Source organism: Macrotis lagotis, chromosome X (assembly GCF_037893015.1).
Source record: "Macrotis lagotis isolate mMagLag1 chromosome X, bilby.v1.9.chrom.fasta, whole genome shotgun sequence".
Classification (NCBI taxonomy): Eukaryota; Metazoa; Chordata; class Mammalia; order Peramelemorphia; family Peramelidae; genus Macrotis; species Macrotis lagotis.
Window position 1 is genome coordinate 539,541,345 of NC_133666.1, and position 24,699 is coordinate 539,566,043.

The 24,699-nt window shown below is 32.9% G+C and overlaps 1 protein-coding gene across 1 annotated transcript in view; it reads right to left on the reverse strand.

The window, feature by feature from the left end:
- Positions 1–24,699, reverse strand: part of MMP16 (matrix metallopeptidase 16) — a 395,619-nt gene that overhangs the window by 220,393 nt on the left and 150,527 nt on the right. Inside the window, exons 2-3 of the mRNA XM_074199650.1 lie at positions 12,280–12,428; positions 1,710–1,832 (exon numbers count right to left, since the gene is read on the reverse strand). Coding sequence (XP_074055751.1) covers positions 1,710–1,832; positions 12,280–12,428 — 272 coding nt within the window. The remainder of the gene's footprint in view (positions 1–1,709; positions 1,833–12,279; positions 12,429–24,699) is intronic.

Consider the following 24,699-nt stretch of genomic DNA (forward strand, 5'->3'; position numbering starts at 1 on the left):
TGTGGGGCTAGCCAAATGAAGGAAATTCAGAATGTCAAGAAAAAGAGAGCTATTTGGTAGCTAGGATGTGTGTGCCTAAGAAATCCCACAGGAATCTGTCCAATCCCTCTCAGCATTATCTAATTTCAAACAATAAAGAATGAGGATTTGGGAGTGGAAAACATCTCACTTTAGTGGAATGATACCACAAATTTCTCTCAAATCAATAGGCAAACATTTCCAAAAGAATACCATGAGGTTTTTCATGACTTTGTGGAAAAAAAAAAAAATTCCAACAGACATATCTGATCACATTCTCTCAAAGTGTTGTAAGACTGCTAGTCCAAAGAGGAAGTGACAGATGCTATCAAGGTTTATTTTTTTTAATTTTGCCCATATGGCATATATACTTACAAACTGAAGAGAACTAAATCAAACAGCTATAAAGTTGTTTCAGTAACTGAAAACTTTCTTGAGGTAGGTGCCTAAAAATTATTGTTGACATGGTAATACCCAATAATGGTTCATCATGTAGAAATCATGGTCATATACATCTGTCTTTTTTGGTTTTAAACTTTTAGCATTTGGTTTTGTTGTTGCTTATGAAGACAATTTTACACAACACAACAGAAATGATAGATGCAAGCATGTCCTTAAAATAAAGCCAAAAGCATAGTGATATTGCCATAATTCAAAAGAGTCTAAGTTATTAGAAAGAAACTAAAAGAAGTTTGATACTTATGAACCAATTTACTTGGTAAATCTGAACAAAACTATAATTTTATATAGTAGAATTTTTTTGAACTGAATAGTAATTCTTTTTTATCTATTCAAAGTCAGCATTTTTAAGGCAAAAAGGGTTTTCATATGGGGTAGAATCTATGATCCTTCTCTTTATTATTAACTTATTTTGACACAAATTGTGACGCGCAAACATACAACTAAATCCAGTAGTTCTTATCATCAAAATTTGCAAGGTACCCACATTCCTTGGGCTGTTTTTCATCTAAAGTGAAACTTTGATTTTTCTACACACACAAAAGAAATAAATAGAATGATGCTAAAAGTTATTTAGGGTCTTCTAAGGAATTCTTATTCAAATAGAATAATGAATATGTATGTACATAAGTTTGTGTATGTATACACACATATAAATGTACACATATATGTATGTACACAAACATGTTTAGGTGTGCTTGGGAAAAATACTTGTCAAAAGAATTAAATATTAAATTAATGGGCTTGAAGTACTTATTACATGTTCCAGTTTTGAGATTTTTTTTGGCTTTTGCAAGGCAATGGGGTTAAGTGACTTGCCCAAGGTCATACAGTTAGGTAATTATTAAGTGTCTGAGTTCACATCTGAACTCAGGTCCTCCTGATTACAGGGCCGGTGCTCTATTCACTGCATCACCTAACTGTCCTCATTTTTTAGATTCTTTAAGAAAATTCAGACTTTTTACATTATACTAAATTAGCCAGAAGTATTCATTCATTTAAAGAGAACTGAGGTCTAAAACGTTTCCCATAATATCCCACTGTAAGCTAAATATATATATATATATATATATATATATATATGTTGTTCTCTGACAACCAGAGGTTTTGAGGTCCATATTTTAAGGCTGCATATTAACATTTCGTGGACTTTAAAACTCCAAGTCAAATAACTTTGTAAAATAACTATCACATAAAATGTCAGCAAATAGAATTGATGTCAATTTTTCTACCTGTAAGTGATGTGCTTGTGTTGCCACTTCTGTCCTGTTAGTGCATATCGCTTCCGACGAATATTAAATTTGGAGCTACCTCGAGTTTGGTCAGGCACACCACACCGAGGCTTCTTCATCCAGCTGTCAAAAAAAAAAATTTTCCAGTTAATATTTCCATCCATTTTTTTTCAAATTTCCAGTTACACATTTTTTTAGGGTTTTTCAAGGCAATGGGGTTAAGTAGCTTGCCCAAGGCCACACAGCTAGGTAATTATTAAGTGTCTGAGGCCGGATATGAACTTGGGTACTCCTGACTCCAGGGCCAGTGGTCTATGCACTGTGCCACCTATCCACCCCCCAGATATACATTTCAATAAACATAAAACCATGCTACAAAACCTCCAGTTCTGAGTAAATGATACTGATTGTTTTTTGTTTGTTAGTTTGTTTTTCTAAAAGAACCAGAATTACTACCTAATTCATCCAGATTAATCAAAGAATTTCTCAATATCTAATTTATTTTGGCCTTTGTTGACTAACATGCTCTTTAGCTCCAGAAAAAAAGCAATAAGACACTTCACAATACTTTATTCCAATGAAAAATAAATTCTCCTCTTATATTACATTGTCTCTTTTTTTTTCCTTTTCTCTATCTAACACTTTGGTATTTCCTTCTATTATGTGGTGGCTGTCATTTGCCTGAGACTTTTTACCAAGAATCAAATTAGATTTATGCTATAAGTTTATATGATTTAAATCACAGAAGTTGAAGTTTGTACAAAGGAAAGAGCTGTGAAATTATTGCCACAAAGGACCTGAATTCAAATCCCTTCTCTATCACTAACACCTTGTGTGGCTCAGGTGAGTTACTGAATTTCTCTGACCTGCATTGATTCTTTTGTAAATTGAGAGGGGTTGAATTAGATCATATGGAAGGTCACTGTCAGATCTATATCTAGTATCATAAAGTTGTGTGTCTGTGTGTGTGTGTGTGTGCTTGTGTGTGTGTGTGTGTATAAGTAACAGTGAGTTATAATGACTAGAGGGCCTTCCTGAATTCTGGAAAATCTGGGTTCAGTTCTGTCTTGAATGACACATTTTAGCCATGTGATAATATGCAAAAGTCATTTTATGTCTCAGGTTCTGAGGCAACTCTTTCAGACTCTAAGCTAAGGAATAGCTGCCCACTTGAATCAATTGAAGTAATTTCCACACCATAAGAGACTCTCAGTATAAAATTTCAACCTCTGCATATCATAGTGGTGTCAAAAGTATGAATGTGTATTTATCTACTTTTTCAAAGTTTTTTTATGGGCAACTATGCATCCATTTTCTGCTCCTCAAACTTAACAGACTATGTAAATAAAATGATTTTAATTGTCTTGGCCAAAATTGCTTACATACCACATAAAATATCTTTTCTAAAAGTTTTCCCTAATATTTTGCTAAAGTCATGTACTTAAATAAGTTCTATGTCTTCTTAGTGGGACTCCTTGAATCAAGATATCAAGATATTGAATCCTGAATAATGTTGAGGATAAATTGTAAAATTTCTGATCAATTCCTATTTATCCCATACAGACATATAATTTCCACTTCTTAAAAGTAGAAAGAAAACTAGATGAATCTATAGAAGATAATTGCTTTAAGTAAAATCATTTAAATTAAAAACAGATTAAAATAAATAAATAAATAACATGTTAAATATTTTCTATTTTAGAGAATAAATTGTCTTCAAAAAATTTACAATCTGGTAAAATAAACGTTTTTGGAAATAATTGTTATAGTTCTGTATTTAAAGATAATTATTAGACCTCTATATTTTTTTTCTCTCAGCCTTAGTGGTCGGATCACCAATTTAGCTACTATTACTATGTTTTTCATCTATTTTAAGAGAAACATAACTTTTATTTAAGAGATAGTCAGTAAGTCTCAAATTTTATCTGGAATAGTGCTAAGCAAATAATAGATACTAAAAACATTTGACAAACTGATTAATGAATTTGGTTTTGTGTGTGTGTGTATGTGTGTGTGTAAGCATATATATATATATATATAAATACATGTTATGTGTTGCTCAATGTAGTAATAAATCTTCTTGAATATGTTTCACATTCTAGTCTCATCTGAGTTTTCAGACATATTTTCTTCACACACTTACCACTAGACTTTCTAATAACATGTAACTATTAACTAGACATTAAATTCCATCTCCCATACCCATGTTTTTATACAGGTGTGACCCCCAGATCTGAAATGTATTCATTCTTTATTTATATCAATAAAAATTCCTTATTCCTTCAAAGTATCAATCATGTGCCACCAACATGAGATATTCCTGATCCTCTTCTTTCATCTTTACAATGGCATGCCTTAGTTTTGTCAGAGAGTGACCATTTTAAACTGTCACAACCTAAACTGTATCAGAATTCTATTGAAAAGTAGACTACAACCTTATGTACCACTATAGTTCATGAATACGCCAGTGAAGTTCTATTTTCACAGACCCAATCAGTAAAAAGATTAACATCATTAACACAAACTTAAAACTCATACCTAATGATAAATGAAAAATAAACTTTAGTTTCCACTCTTTTCATTCTATCAAATTAGACACAAATAGAGGACAACCCGAACCATTGATAAGATATAACCTTTCTCAACCTGTAGGTGACACTTTGGGGTAAAAAGTGGAATATAGATCTCTTCCAATGACCTTTTGCCTTTCATCAATCAGGAAATTCTAATTGCTGCTTACACATCCTATCAGCTGACTCCCCTGCTCTACTCTTAACTTTCTCCTATCTTCTCATCTAATCTCCATTTAGTTCTTCAATTCTCTGCTGTCTTCTTTACATTACCAATGAACAGTTCAAATCTCAGCATCATGGGCTTCAGTGATAAATCTTTTCCTTCACAACATATATCTTTCTATAACTTATAAAAGAAATAAATGCTTATAAAATCATCCTCTGGTCTTCAAATGGTTATATGATCCACAATTTTGCATTTTTTATTATTTCATACAAATAAATTAAGGAACCACAATGCCCTGCAGCCTCAGCATTTTCCCTGTCTCCAAAACAGTCCTCTTGGCTCTTGAGTCCATTGTTCTAAGAGTTTGTTCTTCCTATCTGAAAACAAATTTTCACACTTGAATGTTTATCAGATTTTATAATCAATTTGTTATTTTTTTTGCCTTTTTGAGTAAACAAAAAGTTGATATATAAAGGTTGAAGTACCTTAAGATCCCTTACAAGATGATGTAATTCTTTTTAGTTTTCAGACAAAAGTTCATTTTCTGCCCCCATAGTTTGTCTTCCTCTTTTAGCAATCAAACCATTCATATATAAAAAAGAACAATACTTTTTAAACTTTGAAACTTTGTGGATATATTTATTATCATTGTTGCTGCTGCTGTCATTTCTTTGCATGCATTTATTCATTCATTCATTCATCCATTTGTATATTTATATATTTATGGGCATTGTGTGTGTCATCCTAGCATATTCCATCTTAGTGTAGTCATCTTCCAATATTAAACTCCATGAGGGCAGTCCTTATTTTGTTTTTGGCTTTGTACCTTAAATGTCTAGGATAATGCAGATAGTAAGTGTTCAATAATTTTTTTACATCATTTAACTGCATTGAAGAATATAGCATAAAAACTGCCCAAAGTAGAAAAACCCATTATCATGACTAAATCTATATTCAGACATTTTTTTTGCACTTTAGGCAAATGCACTGTAAAACTAGAATAGTGGAGCATGGGAATGTCTGTTTCGCTGCATATGTGACAGTCAACACTTGTTGAATAATTTTATGACTTCACTAGTGTTTTAGAATACACCTATGGAGATATCATGAAATGAAATGAAAATTTAGATATTGTGTTATGCTGTTAATTTTTACCAACAGAAATGGTGAATTTTCTAGGGGTTGAATTTTCAAACTGATAAACTGATAACTGATCATATTACCAGAAAAATAATTAAATCTCCATTTCTACTTTATGGAGCAGAGGTATAGAACTGATAAAAATTAAAAGTGTTTCATATATATACTGATATCTTTTGGATACCTCATATAAATATATATGTATATAGATAGATAGATAGATAGATAGATATAGATATACATATCTATATATCCAAATTTAAACAATATTTACTGAATCTGTCTTTACTTGTGCCCTCGATTGTTCCTCATATTTTTCTTTTTCAAACCTTATACCATAGAAATCTATGTACATATCTTAGAGAAGGGGCCATACATTATTCATTTTGCTATCCCTCAGTTCCAGAAGGTCATGGAATTGTGCACATATTATGAACTACATAATTATGATTTATGAATTAATTAACAAATTAGTGGGTACTTTTTGTTTGCAAATATCTTAATATGTATTAAATCAGAAATTATTAGAGTTGAATATTTGGAATGAAAATAAAAATCAGAATAATACTGAAGTTGACTAATACTCAGATTCTGAGTAGAAAAAATAACTAGAAAATGTTTGTATAATTTGATATTTAGAACACAGATATTTAAGTTATGTAATTCCTATATTCAAATATTCTTTGTAAAAACATCATAATACCTAACCAAGAGTAACTTCCAAAGAAAATGGCAAAATATATGACAGAATTGAACATTATGTCCTAGTGTTTTCATCCTAAAAATTCACACTTCTGTCTTCTGTTGGTTCCAATATTAATCTATCTCATAGTTAGCTGAGTTTGGTTTGTAACCAAGAAAAAAATAGATTAAAATAGAGAGCTTTTAACCACAATAAAAAATCTGACAATAAAATAGAAATGATCTGACAATAAAATAGAAATGAAGAATTTATCATATTTGTATTTCCCACTTCATACTAGATAAACCTACACTTAAATTAGTTTATATACATATATCAATTTAAATAAACATCATATAAATTTATACATATAGACCATAAATCTTTACCTGTTTAAGTAAAAAAGTCAAATGTTTTCACTTAAAAATAGTACTCTAATGAATCTGAAAGATACAAAAATAAGGGATTACATAGAACTATGCAAACTTTAGGGACTATAAAGAAACTTCCTTCAGTCATTGATCTGGAGGTAGGTAATAGCTATTAAATCTATTAGAGAGGAAGTGTGGCACAAATGGGCTTCAAGTCTCACTGATGAAAAATAACACCTTCTATGAACCATGGGCAATTAAACTTAAAACTCTTACTACTCAGTACAACCCTTGGAAATTGTAAAAATTGGGGGCAGCTAGGTGGCGTAGTGGATAAAGCACTGGCCTTGGAGTCATGAGTACCTGGGTTCAAATCCGGTCTCAGACACTTAATAATTACCTAGCTGTGTGGCCTTGGGTAAGCCACTTAACCCCATCTGCCTTGCAAAAAAAAAAAAAAAGAAAATTGTAAAAATCAACAAAAGTAGAAGTGTTCTTATCAGTAGTCACTTTGATGAGTAAACCAATAGAATTGAAAAAAAAATATTTTTAAAACTCAAGTATTTCCCTTTTAATAAGAAATGATTCAACTTAAAGACAAACCACAAATTGCATTTTTTATACTCTTTCAGATTGTTTAGTTCAAATTTAATGGTGAAATTATCAAAATCATAATTTTTTTCATTTTTTATTATCATAGTTTTGGCATCTCTTTTTCATAAATATCACTACTCATTCCTTTATATGGGTCGTATCTTAAAGCAAAGGATTAAAAAATAAGTTAGCAAAATTTATGAACACATGAAATGAATCTGAGAGCTTATAAATATTCTACACCCATATTTGTCCATCTCTGAATACTTCTAAAAACAAAAAAAAAGTATTGCCTAGCACATATATAGGGAGTTCCCACAATGAGCAACTCCCCTTACCAATAAAATCATGAATTGGACATTATATATTTTCCTCCACCTTCTTTTTAGTATCATAATTTTTTTTGAAATCCATGAGGCCTAACTTCTAAATTCTTGATAACTTTGGATTCATTGGTTTCAAATTACCAAAATCTGTTAAAAGCAACAAAAACAACCAAGCAGAAACCAACAATAGGCTAAATACTAAGCACTAATAGTGAAGCCCTACAATATTCCTGCAGAAAAAATATAATCAAAAGGCATTAGTAAAGGAATGTTGAAGAGGAAATAAGGAAAGGAAAATGATAAAAGACAGAAAAGAGGATAAAATACACAAAGAAAGTTAAAAATTCTAAATTTAAATAGTCCAAAACCAAACTCTCCACCTATTCTCCAAAAAAAGTATTCATTTTCACTATAAAATATCATCTTACTTTTCCTCCTGTCATTTGTTTTCCTACATTAATGATTTTCCAACTTAATTTAAAGAATTTGTTTACTCCCATTCCATATTCAAAAAAGACAAATTCAAGGATGGTAAAGAATAGCTGTAAAACAATATATCTTCAATAATATTTGAAAAATATGGAGGATGAGGATTGTAAATTTCAACACTGTAACCAGTGTAAATATCAAAGACCACCATAAAGCAAATTTATTAAATTTAATATAAAAACAACATATACCACTATGGAAATAAATGCACTATGGTTCTGTGAAGGAGTTAAAAATAAGTTAAAAATAGTTAAAGAGTTAAAAATAATCATTTCCTAGTCATTATTGTTATTATTACTATGAAATCTTAATTTTGATATTTTCACATTAAAAGTGTTCTTTTAATACAAACTGTTAACGAAATATTTCTGAACAAAATTATATTTTTTAAAATTACAATTCATGCAAACAATATCATAAATTTAAATATTTATATTAAGAACATTTATCTAAAGATGGCACTTTTTCTGTCTCAATGAACTGTAATTCTAGAATTGTCCCCCAATTTATGGTGTAGTACATGATATAGATTTAAGAAAAATTAATACCATATGATAACTAAATACATCAGATGTTTATTCACTTTTTTGTTCTCAAGGAGCTCACAATTTAATGGGAAAGAAAATCTGCAACAAGTAGATACAGTGTAAGTTATATATAAAATATATAGGGAAAAAATTAAAAGAGGAAAATCACTAGAATAAAGAGGAGTTAGGGTAAGCTTCAAAGAATAGGATTTTGGTTGGAACTTAAAGCCAAAGGGGTCAGTAGCTGTAGTGAAGAAGAAGAGAGAGTATTCCAAGAATGAGAGAAAACCAGAAAAAAAAAATGGTCTGAGTCCAGAGAGGTTGTATCTTGTTTGTGAAGCAGCCAGAGGGTCATTTAATGGATTAAAAAAATCTGCCTTGGGGGAAAAACATAAGAACACTGGAAAAGAAAGTGGGGGGGGGGGGGGGCTAGGTTAATGAATGATTTTAAAAGCCAGAGTATTTTGTATTTTGTCTCAGAAGCAATAGAAAGCCACTGGAGTTCTTTGGTAGGAGAGGGGAAGGAGCTTGATATGATTAGAATTGAATTTTAGGAAAAATTCTTTAGTGATTGAATGGGGAATGGCTTGAAGTGGGGGAGAATTGAAGCAGGCAGACCCACCAGTACACTTTTGCAGTAATTAATGATGAGGGCTTAACACTCTGTCACTGTCAGAGAAGGGAAGAGTATGTATTTAAGAGATGCTGCCAAGATGAAAGGGACAGACAGAGGTAATCTAGGGATTGGGGGTGGCCCTGTAGAAACATTCAAAATTCATATACATGTAATTTTCACTGTAGGGACTTTTTGTCCAACGTTGCAAATGGTAATTCCTCTAACTTTATAGGTAATTTATTTTTTAAAAGAATAATTGGACTTTATTTTGAATCAAAACATTCCACAATAGTAAGAATCTTGTGAGTAGGGACTACTTCATTTGTATCCTATACATCCCAACTCTTGGTGAATATCAGATTCTTCATAAAGATTATAAATGATTAGTTGGGTGTACAGGCTGTTCAAGGAGGACTAGCGAGTCTTATGAAAAGTTCTGCCAAACTCTTTTAGTGCTTCACTTCCACCTTTGGTTTCCACCTAGGATTTAACTCTTCCCTATGGTTACAAGAATTTATAAAGTATGCATTGAACACATACTGCAAACTCCATCAGCAGATGAGTCAAACCAGTAACTAAACCTATAAATTAGGTGAGTGTCTGTCCCAAACATGTGTAGTCTGCCCCCCCCCCAAAGAATGGAAAGATGAGATCAATTTGTTCTAAATGCAGAAAGTTGATGCAGGCATTGTGGAGTGTTTAGAGCTTGGTCAAACATCAAAGATGTCCATCTATTGCCAGTCATTCTGATTTTGAGTATTCACTTTCATTGTAATTTTAAAAAGTCTTTAGTTTGGATTGCCCAAAGACAGATAATTGATTTAATGGAATTTTTAAAGTAAACAGCATATAATAATGTTAATAATAATAATTGTTTAGCTCTTTAATGTTTTTACACAGTACTTTACAAATAATATCTCATTTAATACTCCATACTAGCCTGGAAATATAGTGCTACTATTAACCTCATTTTATACATGAGCAACTAAGTTGGCAAGTAGAGCAAATAAATTACCATGGATGGATTTGAAATCAGGTCTTCCTTGTTCAAGGGTCAGTTATGAATGAAAGAAGTAAAAAAAAGGAAGGAATCAAGGAAGGTAGGAAACAAGGAAGGGAGGAAGGGAGGAAGGAAGGAAGGTTATTTGGTTTTGTGATATAACCCATTTAACATTTAGGCATTCTCCATTTAGGTCAACAATGTAACTCAGTAGAAAGAGGACTGTTTACAAATTATAGCTTTCCATCAAAATCAGCCTGTTTACTACTTGTGTAGAGCAAATAAATATTTTTTTCTTTTTGCATCTCTTTCCTTATCTGAAAAATGAAAAAAAAAGCAAAAATATCTCTTTATGAAATGGCTATGCTATATTTTTATTTGCCTCTACTTGAAAAATGGGGTGGATTTCTAATTCCAATGCTCTTAACATCTTTACATGGAAAGATAAATGGGAGACCAATATGAGAATTTGTCAACTTTCCCCTTTGACCCTGCTTTCCTTAGGTTACAATATTATTAAGCCATAATTTAGAACCCTATGCAGAACATGATTTAGGTTAAATCTGTCTCTGATATTGGCTTTATAAGAATTTCTAGTCGTCATCATCTAAGAGAGAACTGCTCCTTTTCTCAAGATATTAATTGAAATCTATTTTATAAGTCTTGGCAACAAGATTTTCTCCTGTTGAGTGATTATTCCTCTTTGCCTCAGACATGCTGAGGCAGCCATGTATTCCATCTTAGGGTAGGGTGTAATATGTAGTCAGAGGGCAGTCAGGTTTCCTAGTCAGAGTGGGGCCAGGTAAGTTAGGAGTTATGGACTCTATGCAAGGTTTTTCCCATTTTTCTTCATTAATAATATTCACCACATAATTTTTAAATATTTACATTAATTCTTTCTAGTGTTAACTCCACTTGATCTTTGTCACTGGCTAGTATTAACTTCCCACCCTAGCAAATGCTTTGCATATATAATATATTCTATAGGAGTACATATGTATTTATTTTTCTACAATGAAAACAATGTATTTCCAATTTTTTTTAGGTTTTTTGCAAGGCAATGGGGTTAAGTGGCTTGCCCAAGTCAGAAAACTAGGTAATTATTGAATGTCTGAGGTGAGATTTCAGGTACTCCTGACTCCAGGGCTGGTGCTCTATCCACTGGGTGACCTGGCTATCTCTATTTCCAAACTTTTAATGTTGTTTCAAACTTTCTGTTTTGTTTTAAGAAATATTATACTATCTTTGCTTTTTTATTAAAGATAATTCTTCAGTTTCAATGAGAAGCATATTGTCATTCTTTTTTCCATTCTTTAGATTATACAAGATTCAGAGGAAACTTCTCTCAGCACAGGGATGTAAATCAGAAATTTTGGCATTCTAATTCCAGTCCTGACAACAAGTTCTTACATGCCTTTAGGCAAAAAAAATCAAACCTCCTTAATGCAATTTCCCCATTTACAAAATGAGAATAACATTTACATACCCTTAAAGGTTATTGGGAAAGTTAATTAGCAAATGTTTTTAAAATTTTCTTTGTAGTTAATAACAGTAAGTTCATACCATAAGAATTTTGAACTTCATGGAAAAAATATAAGACTTTCATCAGGATACAAAATTCAGAATGGAAAATAAATAATACTTCCATAATTATGTAAATATGTTAGAACCTGCTGAACTAATTTAGGTATGTTGTTTACAAAGACAGTCAAAGATGTTGATTCATACTAAGACTAGTTAGTATAGAAAGGACATAAAGAGTGGATGGAACAGAGTTCTCTTAAATTTTCTCAAAACCCTTTAAAGCACTCCATAATATGATTTCATCAGAATTCTGCATTTTTACTGTTTTATAAAATATGTTCCTAAAAATGGATAGCAATGGGTAGAATGAAACCTTTAACTTCCAAATAATGGCACAAATTTGGAAGTAAAAGGCAAAGTTGATAGTAAAGATCTTGAGAAACTACATTGAAAGACAAGTGGTGTTTTCAGAATCAAAATTTTATTTTTTTAAAATTTCTAGAGCATACTTTGTTTAGTAGCAGTAGAAAAAAAAAAGAATGGCTTAGTCACCATTACTTACTCTATTGTGTTTCTGTCCACTTTTCCTGTCATATTAATGCCATAGAATTGCTGCATGGCAGCTAAAGCTGACTGCATGGTCTCTGCAGAACGTAACACTGACATTCTGGGGTCTGTTGGTGGAAGGTAGCCGTACTTTTGTAACCAAACCTGCAATAACAAGTAGAGTTCCTTTTAGTTCAAATTTATAAACAAACCCAAAGTTCTTTAGTTCCATAAACCTTCAGGTCTAAAATCAAAGTTATTCATTATACTTTAAACCAAAAGGTCACCCAATTATTTAAGGTTTTTTTCACATTAAACTATTAATTAGTTACTCATTTGTTAATTTTTGGATTATAGACTAAAAGATTTAAAGCTGGAACAAATATCAGAAGTCCTAGTCAGTTAAAAGATGAAGCTTGAAAAGATTAAGTAACTTGCTCAACATCACAGAGGCAATAAGTAGAAAAACCAGAATTTGAAAGAATTTCTACTGTCTCTAAATTCAGCCTTTACCACCATACCATGATGATCTAAAATTCTCAATAATTTGCTTCAAGATTTCAGGATTTTGGCTACAAGTATCTAATACAAATGCAGTCCTCAGAGCTAAAGATAGAATTTCTTTCTTCATGTCACCACTAACCCATTTTTTCAAAATAGACTCTATAAATATCCTCAGGCCATATCCAAAAAGCCATTTTCCTTAGCAACAAAACAATGACTTCAATCATGCAACTTAACAGGGTAGCTATCTCACTCTGGTGTAGTCAGGGGTGCCATAAACAACCAGTCTATTGAGTTGTGGGTGAAGAGATGATTTGAAAAGTAAACACTGATATTCGGCCCTGGGAGAATTGGTTTTTTTTTACCAGTTATTTGCAGTAAGTCCTGTCCATTCAAATAACAAAATCAGTCAAATATCTTACTGATAGCTAAAAGCTGCCTGAGGAACTGGACCCAGTCAAAAATTTATGTGTGTGTGTGTGTGTGTATCAACAGCTCGCAATAAAAATACTATGGGTTTCTAGGATTTATCTAGGTTCATTTTTTATTCTGAATCATGTGATTGGTGCTTTGTTTTTTTTCACTGCCTTTGGCCTGCCTCCTCCCTTGAGAACCCAATTCAATGGGAGCTAAATAAGCTGTCAACCTGATAAAATTTTCACACCAAAGAATGTTGCCACTGACATCTCTGTCACTATGGTGTAGGCTCTAAGAACTGTACTTTCCTTCTGGTTGTTGCTTTCTGAAGAGCATGTAGAAGATGAAAATGGATCTATGAAAGTGATGGTGTTTTTCCCTCACATAACAAAGTGTACATCTCTTAAGAAGATATGAGTTCAAAGAAATAAAGTTGTGTGTATAATGGAAATAAATAGCAAATGTTAACATTAAATTTTTCTCAAAGAAAGAAATACTGGAAAGAAATATGTCACAAAAAAAGGAAAAGAGATAAAAATCTATTTCTTTGCTATATCTCTTAGAGGCTCACTGGATAGAAATAATATAAATGCCTGTTCCTCAACCTTCATCATTTGAAGGTGAAATATAACCTCTGTTCTAATACAATGCACAAGAGAAATAATGTACTCTTGTCAATGAGCTGTATTTGCAAAACTCAACCTAAGCAATTCATTTTTCATGCAAGAAGAAAGTACTAAAATATGATTTCATCTAATTTGTGATGAATAAGGCTTCAGCAAAGCTGTAGAGACAGCTACCTAGTTAATATGGATGAAGTATGTTGTACATTTTATTTTTTTGAATGAATGCAAGATAAATTATTTTACCACTGATTTATTATTGCTTGTGAACAATTTGTATGAAATTTAATACTATTGTCATGCTATTTCCCACAAAGTAAATGATAATTTAAAATCATTCTATTTATTATGTACATGCACATACATATAAATATGGATGCATATTTGTAAGTATTAAGATTTTGCATACATTATACATATGTGCAGATGTCTCTGTGATGGGTGGATGTGTCTATATGTGTGTATGTATATATGTATGCATGTGTATATGTATATTACTTAGATGAAAAGAATTACAGATTTGGACTCAAAAAAAAGGGAACAGTCACTGTGTTTCTGAGGTAGAATAAAAGTGCATAACTGAAAAATTCTTGTTATCAGGCAGTTTATATTCTAATAAGGATAGAAACATGTACACAACTATGTACATATAAAATTTTAAAAATTTAAAAAAGTCATTTGTGGGGAGTATTAAAAATTGGTTTTAAATTGGTGTAATTCAGAAGGAACTGTTAGAGAACAGAGCATGACAGCTGATCTTTGAAGAAAACTATAGTCCTACAAGTTGGAATGGGGAAACAGAATATTCCAAACCTGAAGTTCAATCCATGCTTACCCTGGATGCCTTTCTTAAATGGAAAATTTGAGAAGGGCTCTGGGGGAAAAAACTCTAATGTCCAAATTCTATTCCCTACAATCAGAGGAAGGGAAGGACTCCAGGAAGGACTTAGTGGATACTGAGGAGGTATGAAGTTTGGAGTTGATTTATTACAGGACTGTAAGTTTCTGGAGACCATTATAAAATTCAAAAGAGCAGCAATTTCAGAAATATAAGTCAATTCAACACATAATACAAACTATCATCAAATAAATGAATCAGAAGTGAAATAGAACAAAGATAGGGTTATTACTCAGTTAACCCAGACTCAAACACTAGTTATGCTAATCAGTATTTGGAATCTATGGACTATAGATTCAACATCTCTTAAATAAGATCTGCAATTAATCAATTGCTACTAGTCCTGAGAAACAAAAATGACCACATCAACCAAGAAAATGATTGGAAATGTGAATTGCAAAATTATGTTTATTATAGTGAAGGGTGTCCTTCTCACTTGCCATTAAGAGAATCAAAAAGTTAATCTGACTTTACTTAAGTATAAAATTAGTGAGATTAATGAGAAATCTATATGAAAAGATAGGCTACAACCAGACTGCAAAGAGATTTAAACAGTAAACAGGAATTCATATTTTAACTTAGAAGCAGATTACTTGACACACAATCTGGAGTTTTTATAATTACAACAAATTATGTCTACCACTAATTATCATCATATAGTACATTAGAAATAAAAATGTGCTGGAAGCATTTCAGAAGTTATTTTTATAAACCAGTTGCTGATATTTAACTTGCAAACTGAAGGCTAACAAGTGAATCTGCAATCAATAAATCATTTCTTAAGGGCCTACTATGTCCCAAAAGAATTCAATCTAATGAGGGAAGACAATACATAAAAAGATATGGGGAGGAAAAAGAGGAAGGATATTGGCATAAGGGAATGGGGATATGATGGAGGTCCTTAAGTCAGTAGGAAATGATCAAATGGTTGCCCTGGATGCCTTTCTTAAATGGAAGCTCTAATGTTCACCTTCTACCCCCCCTACAATCAGAGGAAGGGAAGGACTCCAAGGTTAGTGAATCCTGAGGAAGTATGAATTTGGGAGTTTCTGGAGACCATTATAAAGTTTAAAAGAGCAGCAATTTTGGAAATAGAAGTGAACACACACACACACAAACACACATATATATGCAACACATAATACAAACTATCATAAAGTAAATAAATCTGAAGAGTAACAGGACAAAAATAGGTTCATGACTCAGTTAACCCAGATTCAAACACTAATCCTAATAACCAGCATTTCACCATCTCTCAAATTACATCTAGAATTAAACAAAAAATTTCTAATGTGTACTACATATTAAATTCCACAATTAACAGAAAATGGTCTGCAACAGGACATTAATTAGCTGAAATTCAATTGAAAATAAATTTTGATAAATCTTTCTCTCATAGCAAGAAATGGTAACAAAGCATTGAGCTTGGACTTTGATTTTGATTACCAATAATAAAAACTGTACAATCTTTGAAAGATCACATATCTTCTCAGGCCTTAAGTTTCCTCATTTGTAAAGGATTAAAATTTGACTCCATGGCTTTAAATTTCTTCTAGTTCTAAATGCAAAAAAATAAAAATTCAACTTTGCTAGATTAACATAAAATATATACCTACACAAAAAGAATCCTTAAATAATGATGAAAATTCCAAGATATATCCTTTGCTCAGGATAGTCTTCTACCTCATAAAACAGTGCATAATTATAATATTGTCAGAATGATTATGGTGAGACACTGAAAGATCCTCATTCACGAAAGAAACATTAAATTGTGACCACCTCATTTAAGGTTAACTTACATTCAATGTAAGATAGTCTAGTACTTACATTCAATATAAAATAGTCCAGAATTGAACTTTGTTTGAAGTTATATAAAAGTCATATTTGATTTCTGATCAAGTATTTCAACTTTTGATTTGGAAAATATAATCACCATAAAAGTACACTATTTAGCAAGGCAGGAGATTATATAACTATTTTCAAGGGTTTTTCAGAAGTGAAGGTAAAAATAGTTTTCTTAAAGCCATTTAGCTAAGTAAAGGTTAACCAGAAAATCAGTTAAATAGGCAACCTTGTTTCCTAGGCATTCCGGCTATTTCAGGCTCACTGTATTTATTCTGAGTTAAAATTATGAGCAGCTTTTTAGGCAAGAGACAAATAGTTCACTATTTTTATAGGATCAAAGATTTTAAGTTGGAAGGACCAAAGAGTTCAACAAATACAATGTTCTCCTTTTTTTACATAGGAGGTCCAGGATGATTTAATCACTTGAACAAGTTCACAAAAGTAGTGTGTAAACACAGAAATCATCAGTCTCTAGATTCATTACTGTTCCCATTTTTCCATGTTTAAAGTTGAACCTCTGATAGGAAGAATATTTCTAAAATGTATACAGCAGTCTTTTTGTCACATTTATTTATATTTTAATCATGTGAAAATAATTAATACTGACTGGGATATGTATTTCTTCTCTACTCATATCAAACCAAAGAGTACAATATTTTTCATTGGTAGTAAGATTCAACAACTGCCCTTTCATTCATTTTTATCTATAATGCAAAGTTAATGAAAATTTGAACACCTCAGATTATTTTATAAATTTAAAAGAGTAGAAACACTCACAGTGAACACTGTGTACCTTGGGATTGTATTCCCAGATAATCTAAATTGTGTGTTGATGATGATGATGATGATCGATGATGATATGTATAATATATAAAATTGCTTACTGTCTTGAGAAGGGGGAGGGAAGAAAGGGAGGGAGAAAATTTTCAAAATCAAATCATAAAACCATCTTTACCTGTAATGGGAAAAATTATAATATATTAATTAGGAAAAAGAAATTAAAAATAAAAATTCAATAGGATCCTAAAATAATCAAAATTTCAGGCTCCATGGACAAACTCTGGGAAATTATTTATGTTTACTTAGTGATTAAAACATATTTTCTCTCATGAAACTTCTGGAATTGAAGTGAGAGATACAAACTCAGTATAATATTTTTTTACAAAAATCCAACCCCAAATTATCAAGAAACATGGTCTATTGAGATACAGTATTTTCATTGACTATCAAAATTAATCAAGCAAAATTAATCAGTTGAGTCTAAAATTGTATCCATTTGTGTGACAAAGGTTGATTAAACTGCTTTTAAAACTCACAGTGGTGATGATGATAATAATACATGATCTAAAATGATCTGAAAAAAAGAAAGATATGAGACTGAGACAGTAAGATAGAGGCAAAGGGAAGGAGAAAAAGACAAAAGAAAATATTAACATTAAAAAGGCATTACTAGGGGCAGCTAGGTGGCGTAGTGGATAAAGCACCGGCCTTGGAGTCAGGAGTACCTGGGTTCAAATCTGGTCTCAGACACTTAATAATTACCTAGCTGTGTGGCCTTGGGCAAGCCACTTAACCCCATTTGCCTTGCAAAAAAAAAAAAACCCTTAAAAAAAGGCATTACTGTAAACTTCTCTACCAAGAAAAAAAAATCAGATGCCCATAGATAATTCACAAGGTCTATTTTATAATAATAATAATAATGATGATGATGATGATGATGATGATGATGATGCTGTTCCTTCATTCTTAAGAAAACCACAATATCAAGGAGGTGATGAGTGGCTACAAATAAATCAAATAATTTAACTAGTTTGGTGATAGATACTGTGATTGTTTAGAATCTAAAACTGAAAGTATAAATGACAGAACAAAAATTAATTCATTTTAATTCCAAATAGATTTTAAATAATGATAATCTTTTCTTAATAAAAATATTAGTATATGAACTATTATGAATAAGATCAATTGCATTCCAAATGTCATGGTTCGGCAACCATCGAGTGAATAGATACAAAATATGAGCAAAATAAAATGAAAGCATGAATGGGCCAAAATGCAGCAAAATATTTCATCACTATGCTGTCCTTTAGATTTAAGATGAAAAGGTACATACATAGCTGGATCACTACATCAAAGAAACCAATGATTACTTTCACTTTACTTCTGACCTTAACATGAGCTTTTTTGTCTATTACAAAGAAAAAATTGCTAATAAGTAAAAACTATGGACTTTTCATCCCTCAGGCTTAGGGAAATATTGTAAACTCAGTAACAAAAATTAGTTTAGCTTTACACTATGTTTGACACGTATAGATAGAAGATTTCTCTTTGCCTATTTTATTATTCACTGAATCAAAAAAATATAAGCATAAACAGGAGATGGTAAGGAAGTGAAGCTATACTAGTGAAAAGAAATATTAAACAAGATTGAGTAAAAGCAAAGACTCACCCAAGCTTTCCCCCAAACCTCTACAAATACAAATAATAAAACTAAACAAATTCTAGAGTGTCAGAACCCACAAAAAGACAGTAAAATAATGTTCCCGCCCAAGACAACTTGGAAGATCTGTTGGAAGGGTCTGTTGCATCTGATACAAAGACCCACAGTGCAGTTCCGGTCCCACTGGAATGAACCAGCTCAACCATCCAGGAATAGACCGAGGGGTGACTGGATCTGTGACTGCAATGGTGGTTTCCATATCTCTCAGGCCAGTGACTGTTAAGGTCAGCTTGGAAGGTCAGCAGGAAAACTTCCACACCTGTGTGAGAATGGAACCTAGTGCTGAGCAGACTAAAGCCCAGTCCACTGGGAGCAGACCCTTGGAAGCCACTGAATCATTGGCAGCAGCTTGGTTCTGGAGCTTTCAGCTCATAGATAATAAGGGAATTGGGGGAGGGGGTAGATTCCAAGGGTCTCTTTGCTATCCCTGAGGCTTTGACCATACTATGATCTGGGCTGCAGGCTGGGGCCCCAGTCTCAGGAATAGGAGCAGAAGTACAACAGAGCTTACTACTGCAGTGGGACAGGGATCCTCCTCACAGTTCCATGGCAGAGTAGAGTACTTGTGGACTTGTGGTCTTGCACAGGTCAAGAGAATAGTCATAGCATTTCTTAAGACCCTAGAGGAATTGAAAACTTTCTGGTCCCTGGGGTTAGTTCTGAAAACAACTGCAGAAACCTTCAAAAGTATGGGATAGTGTGTCTTCCAGCCTGGAAGTAGAGCCTCATGCTAATAAAAATTAAAAACCAAATCATTTCCCCAGTCTATGACTTGATTTTAACTCTGTTAAGGTAGGGTTCAACTTCTGAGGGAGGCCACATCCCCAAGCTTTTGATGGACACCCCCCCTAGAGATGGACAAATTCTTCCTTCCTCCAAGATCTTATGAGAAGCTATGACTGTTCTGCTGGTTTATATTCTTGCCTGTGGATGACCACAAGCATTCCTTTCTGTCCGGGAACCCTAAGGAGGGGCCCTGCTCTGCTGTAGGCAGTAAGTTCTGTCATGCTTCTGCTCTTTTTCCTGAGACTGCGCCCCCCCCCCCCCAGACTGTGAGCTGGATATGAGTATAGGCAAAGTCACTGAGTTGTGCCTCAGGGATAGCAGAGAGACCTCTGCAATCTCCTCTGTCCATGGACTAAGCTCTCTTAAAGCTGCTGCTGAGTGCCAACTTTCTGGGTAGCTCCAGGACTTCTTCTGGTCCACTGGCATTGGGTCTGAACTGAGGCCTACATTGGATTGGGCTTTGCTTTGATTCTGCTGCATCAGAGTTTTCCTGTTGGTCTTCTCAATTGTCCTTGGCCATTCCTGGGCTGAGAAGTCTGGAAACTGCCATCACTGCCATGGATCCAGGTGCCCCATGGTCTTTTTTCTGGATGGTTGGAGCCTGTTTGCTCCAGCATGACCTGGGCTGTGCTGTAGGCCCTTTTTAACCCCAGTGCAACAAACCCTTCCTGTAGATATTCCAAGTTATCTTGGGCTGGAAAACTGTTTCATTCAGAATTTTGTGGGTTGGATTTTGATTAGAATCATTATTTAAAGGCATCTGGAGTGGTCTGGGAGAGAGTTTTTGGGAATCCATATCTTTACTCCACCATCCTGGCTGCACTCCTCCCCCCAATCACTGTATTACAGAAAAGTCTAGTAGCAAATATCCTTAAGAAAGGAGTAAAGGCAGGGACACATCTGAGCTCTCCTCCAAACCTCTCAAAATACCATTAAATATCAACTCTGAACAAATTTTGGAGCAGCAAAATTCACAGATTACTCACTGTCAAGAGGAAGGTGAAGAGATGGGAGGGATGAAAACATTGAGTGAAACAATGTTCCAGTCCATGATAACTTAGAGGATAGGCAGGAAATCTTTATTGTACCCATGTAAGAGAAGAGCAAAAATTAGTGCAGACCACTCCAGAACAAGCTATGCCAGCATGGACAATGCCCTACCATTCCAGAAAGAGGTCTTGGGGAGACTGAAGCAAAAGAAGCAGTAGCATATTCCAAATCTCTAAGCTCTTATTTGATAATGGGATTGGAGAATGGGCCCAAAGGAAATTTACAAATTTAAAATTTACAAGATTGTTCACATCAGGAATAGGATTCTATCGCACAGTCTATACTTGTTGCTGGGTCACATTCCTGGACCTTAATTACTATGTGACAAGGAGTATTAGCACAGCAGATCTTATAGCCACGGGGGAGCAGATTCTTATCTTAGTTCCCAAGTTGAAAAAAAAAAACTGCTTCTGGAAGCTCACAAACCAGTGTACAATATAGGAGAGCAGTAAACATACTTCTTAATTCATATTCCCTTGAAAGAACCAAAAACTTATAACAAGAATTACTTCTGAGAATAACTGAAAGCTTAGGACTGCATCCCTCCATTTGTGAAGAAGAGCTTCACTTTAGCATTGATTCAAAAGTTAAAAAATAGGCTTTAAAATGAGGAAACAAAATGGAAAGTTACTAAGGTGAAAAGGAAGATCAAAACATAAGTTCCTGCATCCAAAGCCTCAATGAAGAATATGAGTTGGTATCAGGACATGGAAAAACTTCATGAGGATTTTAAAATCAAATAAGAGAGAGGAAAAATTGGGAAGAAAAATGAGAGTATTGCAAGAAAATAATGAAAATGTAGTCAACAGTTTGGTAAAGGAGACACAAAAAATACTGAAGAAAATATTTTTTTTAAAAAAGAATAGCTCATATGGTAAAAGATGCACAAAAATTCAATGAAGAGAGAAATGCCTTGAAAAGCAGAACTGATCAAATGAAAAGAGATATGCTGAAATTCAATGATAAGAACAATTTATTAAAAAGTAGAAATGGCCGATTGGACAAGGAGAGGTAAAACTTATTGACAGAAATAATTCCTTAAAAATTAGAATTGGGAAATTTGAAAATAACTTTATGAGACATCAAAATGAAAAGAATGAAAAATATTAAATAGTACATTGGAAAAACAACTGACCTTTAAAAAAGGCTACAGGGAGATAATTTAAGAATGATTGAATTATCTGAAAGTTGTGATTAAAAAAAGATCCAGTTATTACCTCCTGAAAGAAATTCCAAAATAAAAATTATTAGGAATATTATAATCAATTTCCAGATCAAGGAGAAAATACTAAAAATATAGAAATACTAAAAAACAGAAAAGAAAAAGTTCAAGTATCATGGAGTCTCAGTCAGGATAACAGAAAATTCAGCAAATTATATATTGAAAGATCAAAGGTGTTGAAATATGATATATCAACATCCAAAGAGCTATGATGACAACAATAGAGTGGTGGATCAGTGGAATAGACTAGGCACAATAGTACAAAATGGTTATAGTAATCTGCTGATTGATAAACCCACAGAGTACAGCTATTGGGATAAAAACTTTCTCTTTGATTAAAAACTGTTGGGAAAATTGGAAGTTAGTATGGCAGAAACTTGGATTAGACCAACATCTCATACCCTATACCAAAATAAGATCAAAACGGATACAGGACTTAGACATAAATAACAACATTATAAGCAAACTAGGAGATCAAGGAATAGTTTACTGTCAGATATATGGAAAGGGAAGCACTTTATGACCAAAGACAAGATGGAGACCATCATTAAAAACAAACTAGATAATTTCGATTACATTAAATTAAAAGGCATTTGCACAGACAAAACCACTGTAGCCAAGATAAAAAAAATGTAATAGATTGGGAAACAATTTTTACAACTAGTACTTCTGACAAAGGACTAATTTCTAAAATATATAGAGGACTGAGTCAAATTTAAAAAAAAAAAAACCAAACCATTCCCCATTTGGAAAATGGTCAAAGGATATGCAAAGGCAATTTAAAGATGAGGAAATCAAAAAGATCCATAGGCATATGGAAAAATTGCTCTAAATCATTACTCAGAGAAATACAAATTAAAGTATCTCTGAGGTACCACCTCAAACCTCTCAGACTGGCCAATATGACCAGAAAAGATGCTCAATGTTGGAAGATTTGTGGGGAATCTGGGACACTAATACCTTGTTGGTGGAGTTGTGAACTCATCCAACCTTTCTGGAGAGCAATTTGGAATTATGCCCAAAAGGCAACAAAAATGTGCTTACCCTTTGATCCAGCAATACAACTACTGGGTCTATACCCCTTAAGAGATTATGAAAAAGGGCAAAAACATTATTTGTACAAAAATATCCATAGTAACCCTGTTTGTGGTGGCAAAGAATTGGAAATTGAGTGAATGTCCATCAACTGGGGAATGGTTTAATAAACTGTGTTTATGTATGTCATGGAAGCCTACTGTTCTATTACAAACAAGGATGGATGGGATTTCAGAGAAACCTGGAAGGATTTGCATAGACTGATGCTGAATGAAAAAATATTGTACATCCTAATAGCATCATGGGGGTGATGATCAACCTTAATGGACTTGCTCATTCAATCAGTGCAACAATTAGGCACAATTTTGGGATATCCGTGATGAAGAATACCATCTGTATACAAAGAAAGAATTGTGGAGTTTGAACAAAGATAAAAGACCTTTAATTTTTTTTTAAATTATCTTATTATGTAATTTTGCTATCTCTTATACTTTATTTCTTTTTCCTTAAGGATGTGATTTCTGTCCCATCTCATTCAACTTAGATCAGTGTATACTATGGAAACAAAGTAAAGACTAACAGACTGCCTTCTGTGAGGGGTGGGAGGAGGGAAGCAAGATGGGGGGGGGAATTGTAAACTTCAAAAGAGGCAAATAAATTTTAATAAAGTATCACCTACTCAACAAAACTGAGAATAATCCTTCGGGGGGGGGAGTTGCTATTTAATAAAATAGAGGAATTTTTAAACATTCCTGATGGAAAGACCAGAGATGAATATAAAATTTGATTTTCAAATTCAAGATGCAAAAGTATAATACAGTAAACATTAAAGAAAAATAATAAGGGATTCACGAAAGTGAAACTGCTTATATTCCTATGTGGGAAAATGATATTTATAACTCCTAAAATCTTTCTCACTTTAGGGTAGTTAGGAGTATAAACAGAAAGCTGATGTGTGATGGCATGATTATCTAAAAATCTAAAATTAATGGATGAGAAAGAAGAATGAATTGTGAGAAGGTGAAAGGGAAAGGTAGAATGGGATGAATTATCTCACATAAAAGAAGTCTGAAAGAGATTTTACAATGGAGGGGGAAATGGGACAATGAGGAAAGCAGCACGTGTAACTTACTCATCAGAATTAGTTCAAAGAGTGATTAATACCCACTTTCATTTGAGTGTAGAAATCCAGAAATTTCAGATTTTAATAATGCTTTAAATCCTTTTATTTCATTGAATGTCTATTTTTCTTTGAAGAATTATACTGAATTTTGCTAAATAGGTAATTCTTGGAAGTAGGTAATTCTTGGAAGTAGTCATAGCCTCTTCACCTCATGGAATATAATTTTCCAAGACTGCTGATCCTTTAATATAATTGCTAAATCCTACATAATCTTGATTATGGCTCCCTCACAATTGAAATTTTGGCCTTTGCAGTATTTTTTCCTTAACCTGATAGTTCTCTAATTTGGATATAATGTTCCTTGGCATTTGTATTTTGGAATATCTTTCCTGAAGTGATCAGTGAATTCTTTCAATGCCTATTTTACTCCCTG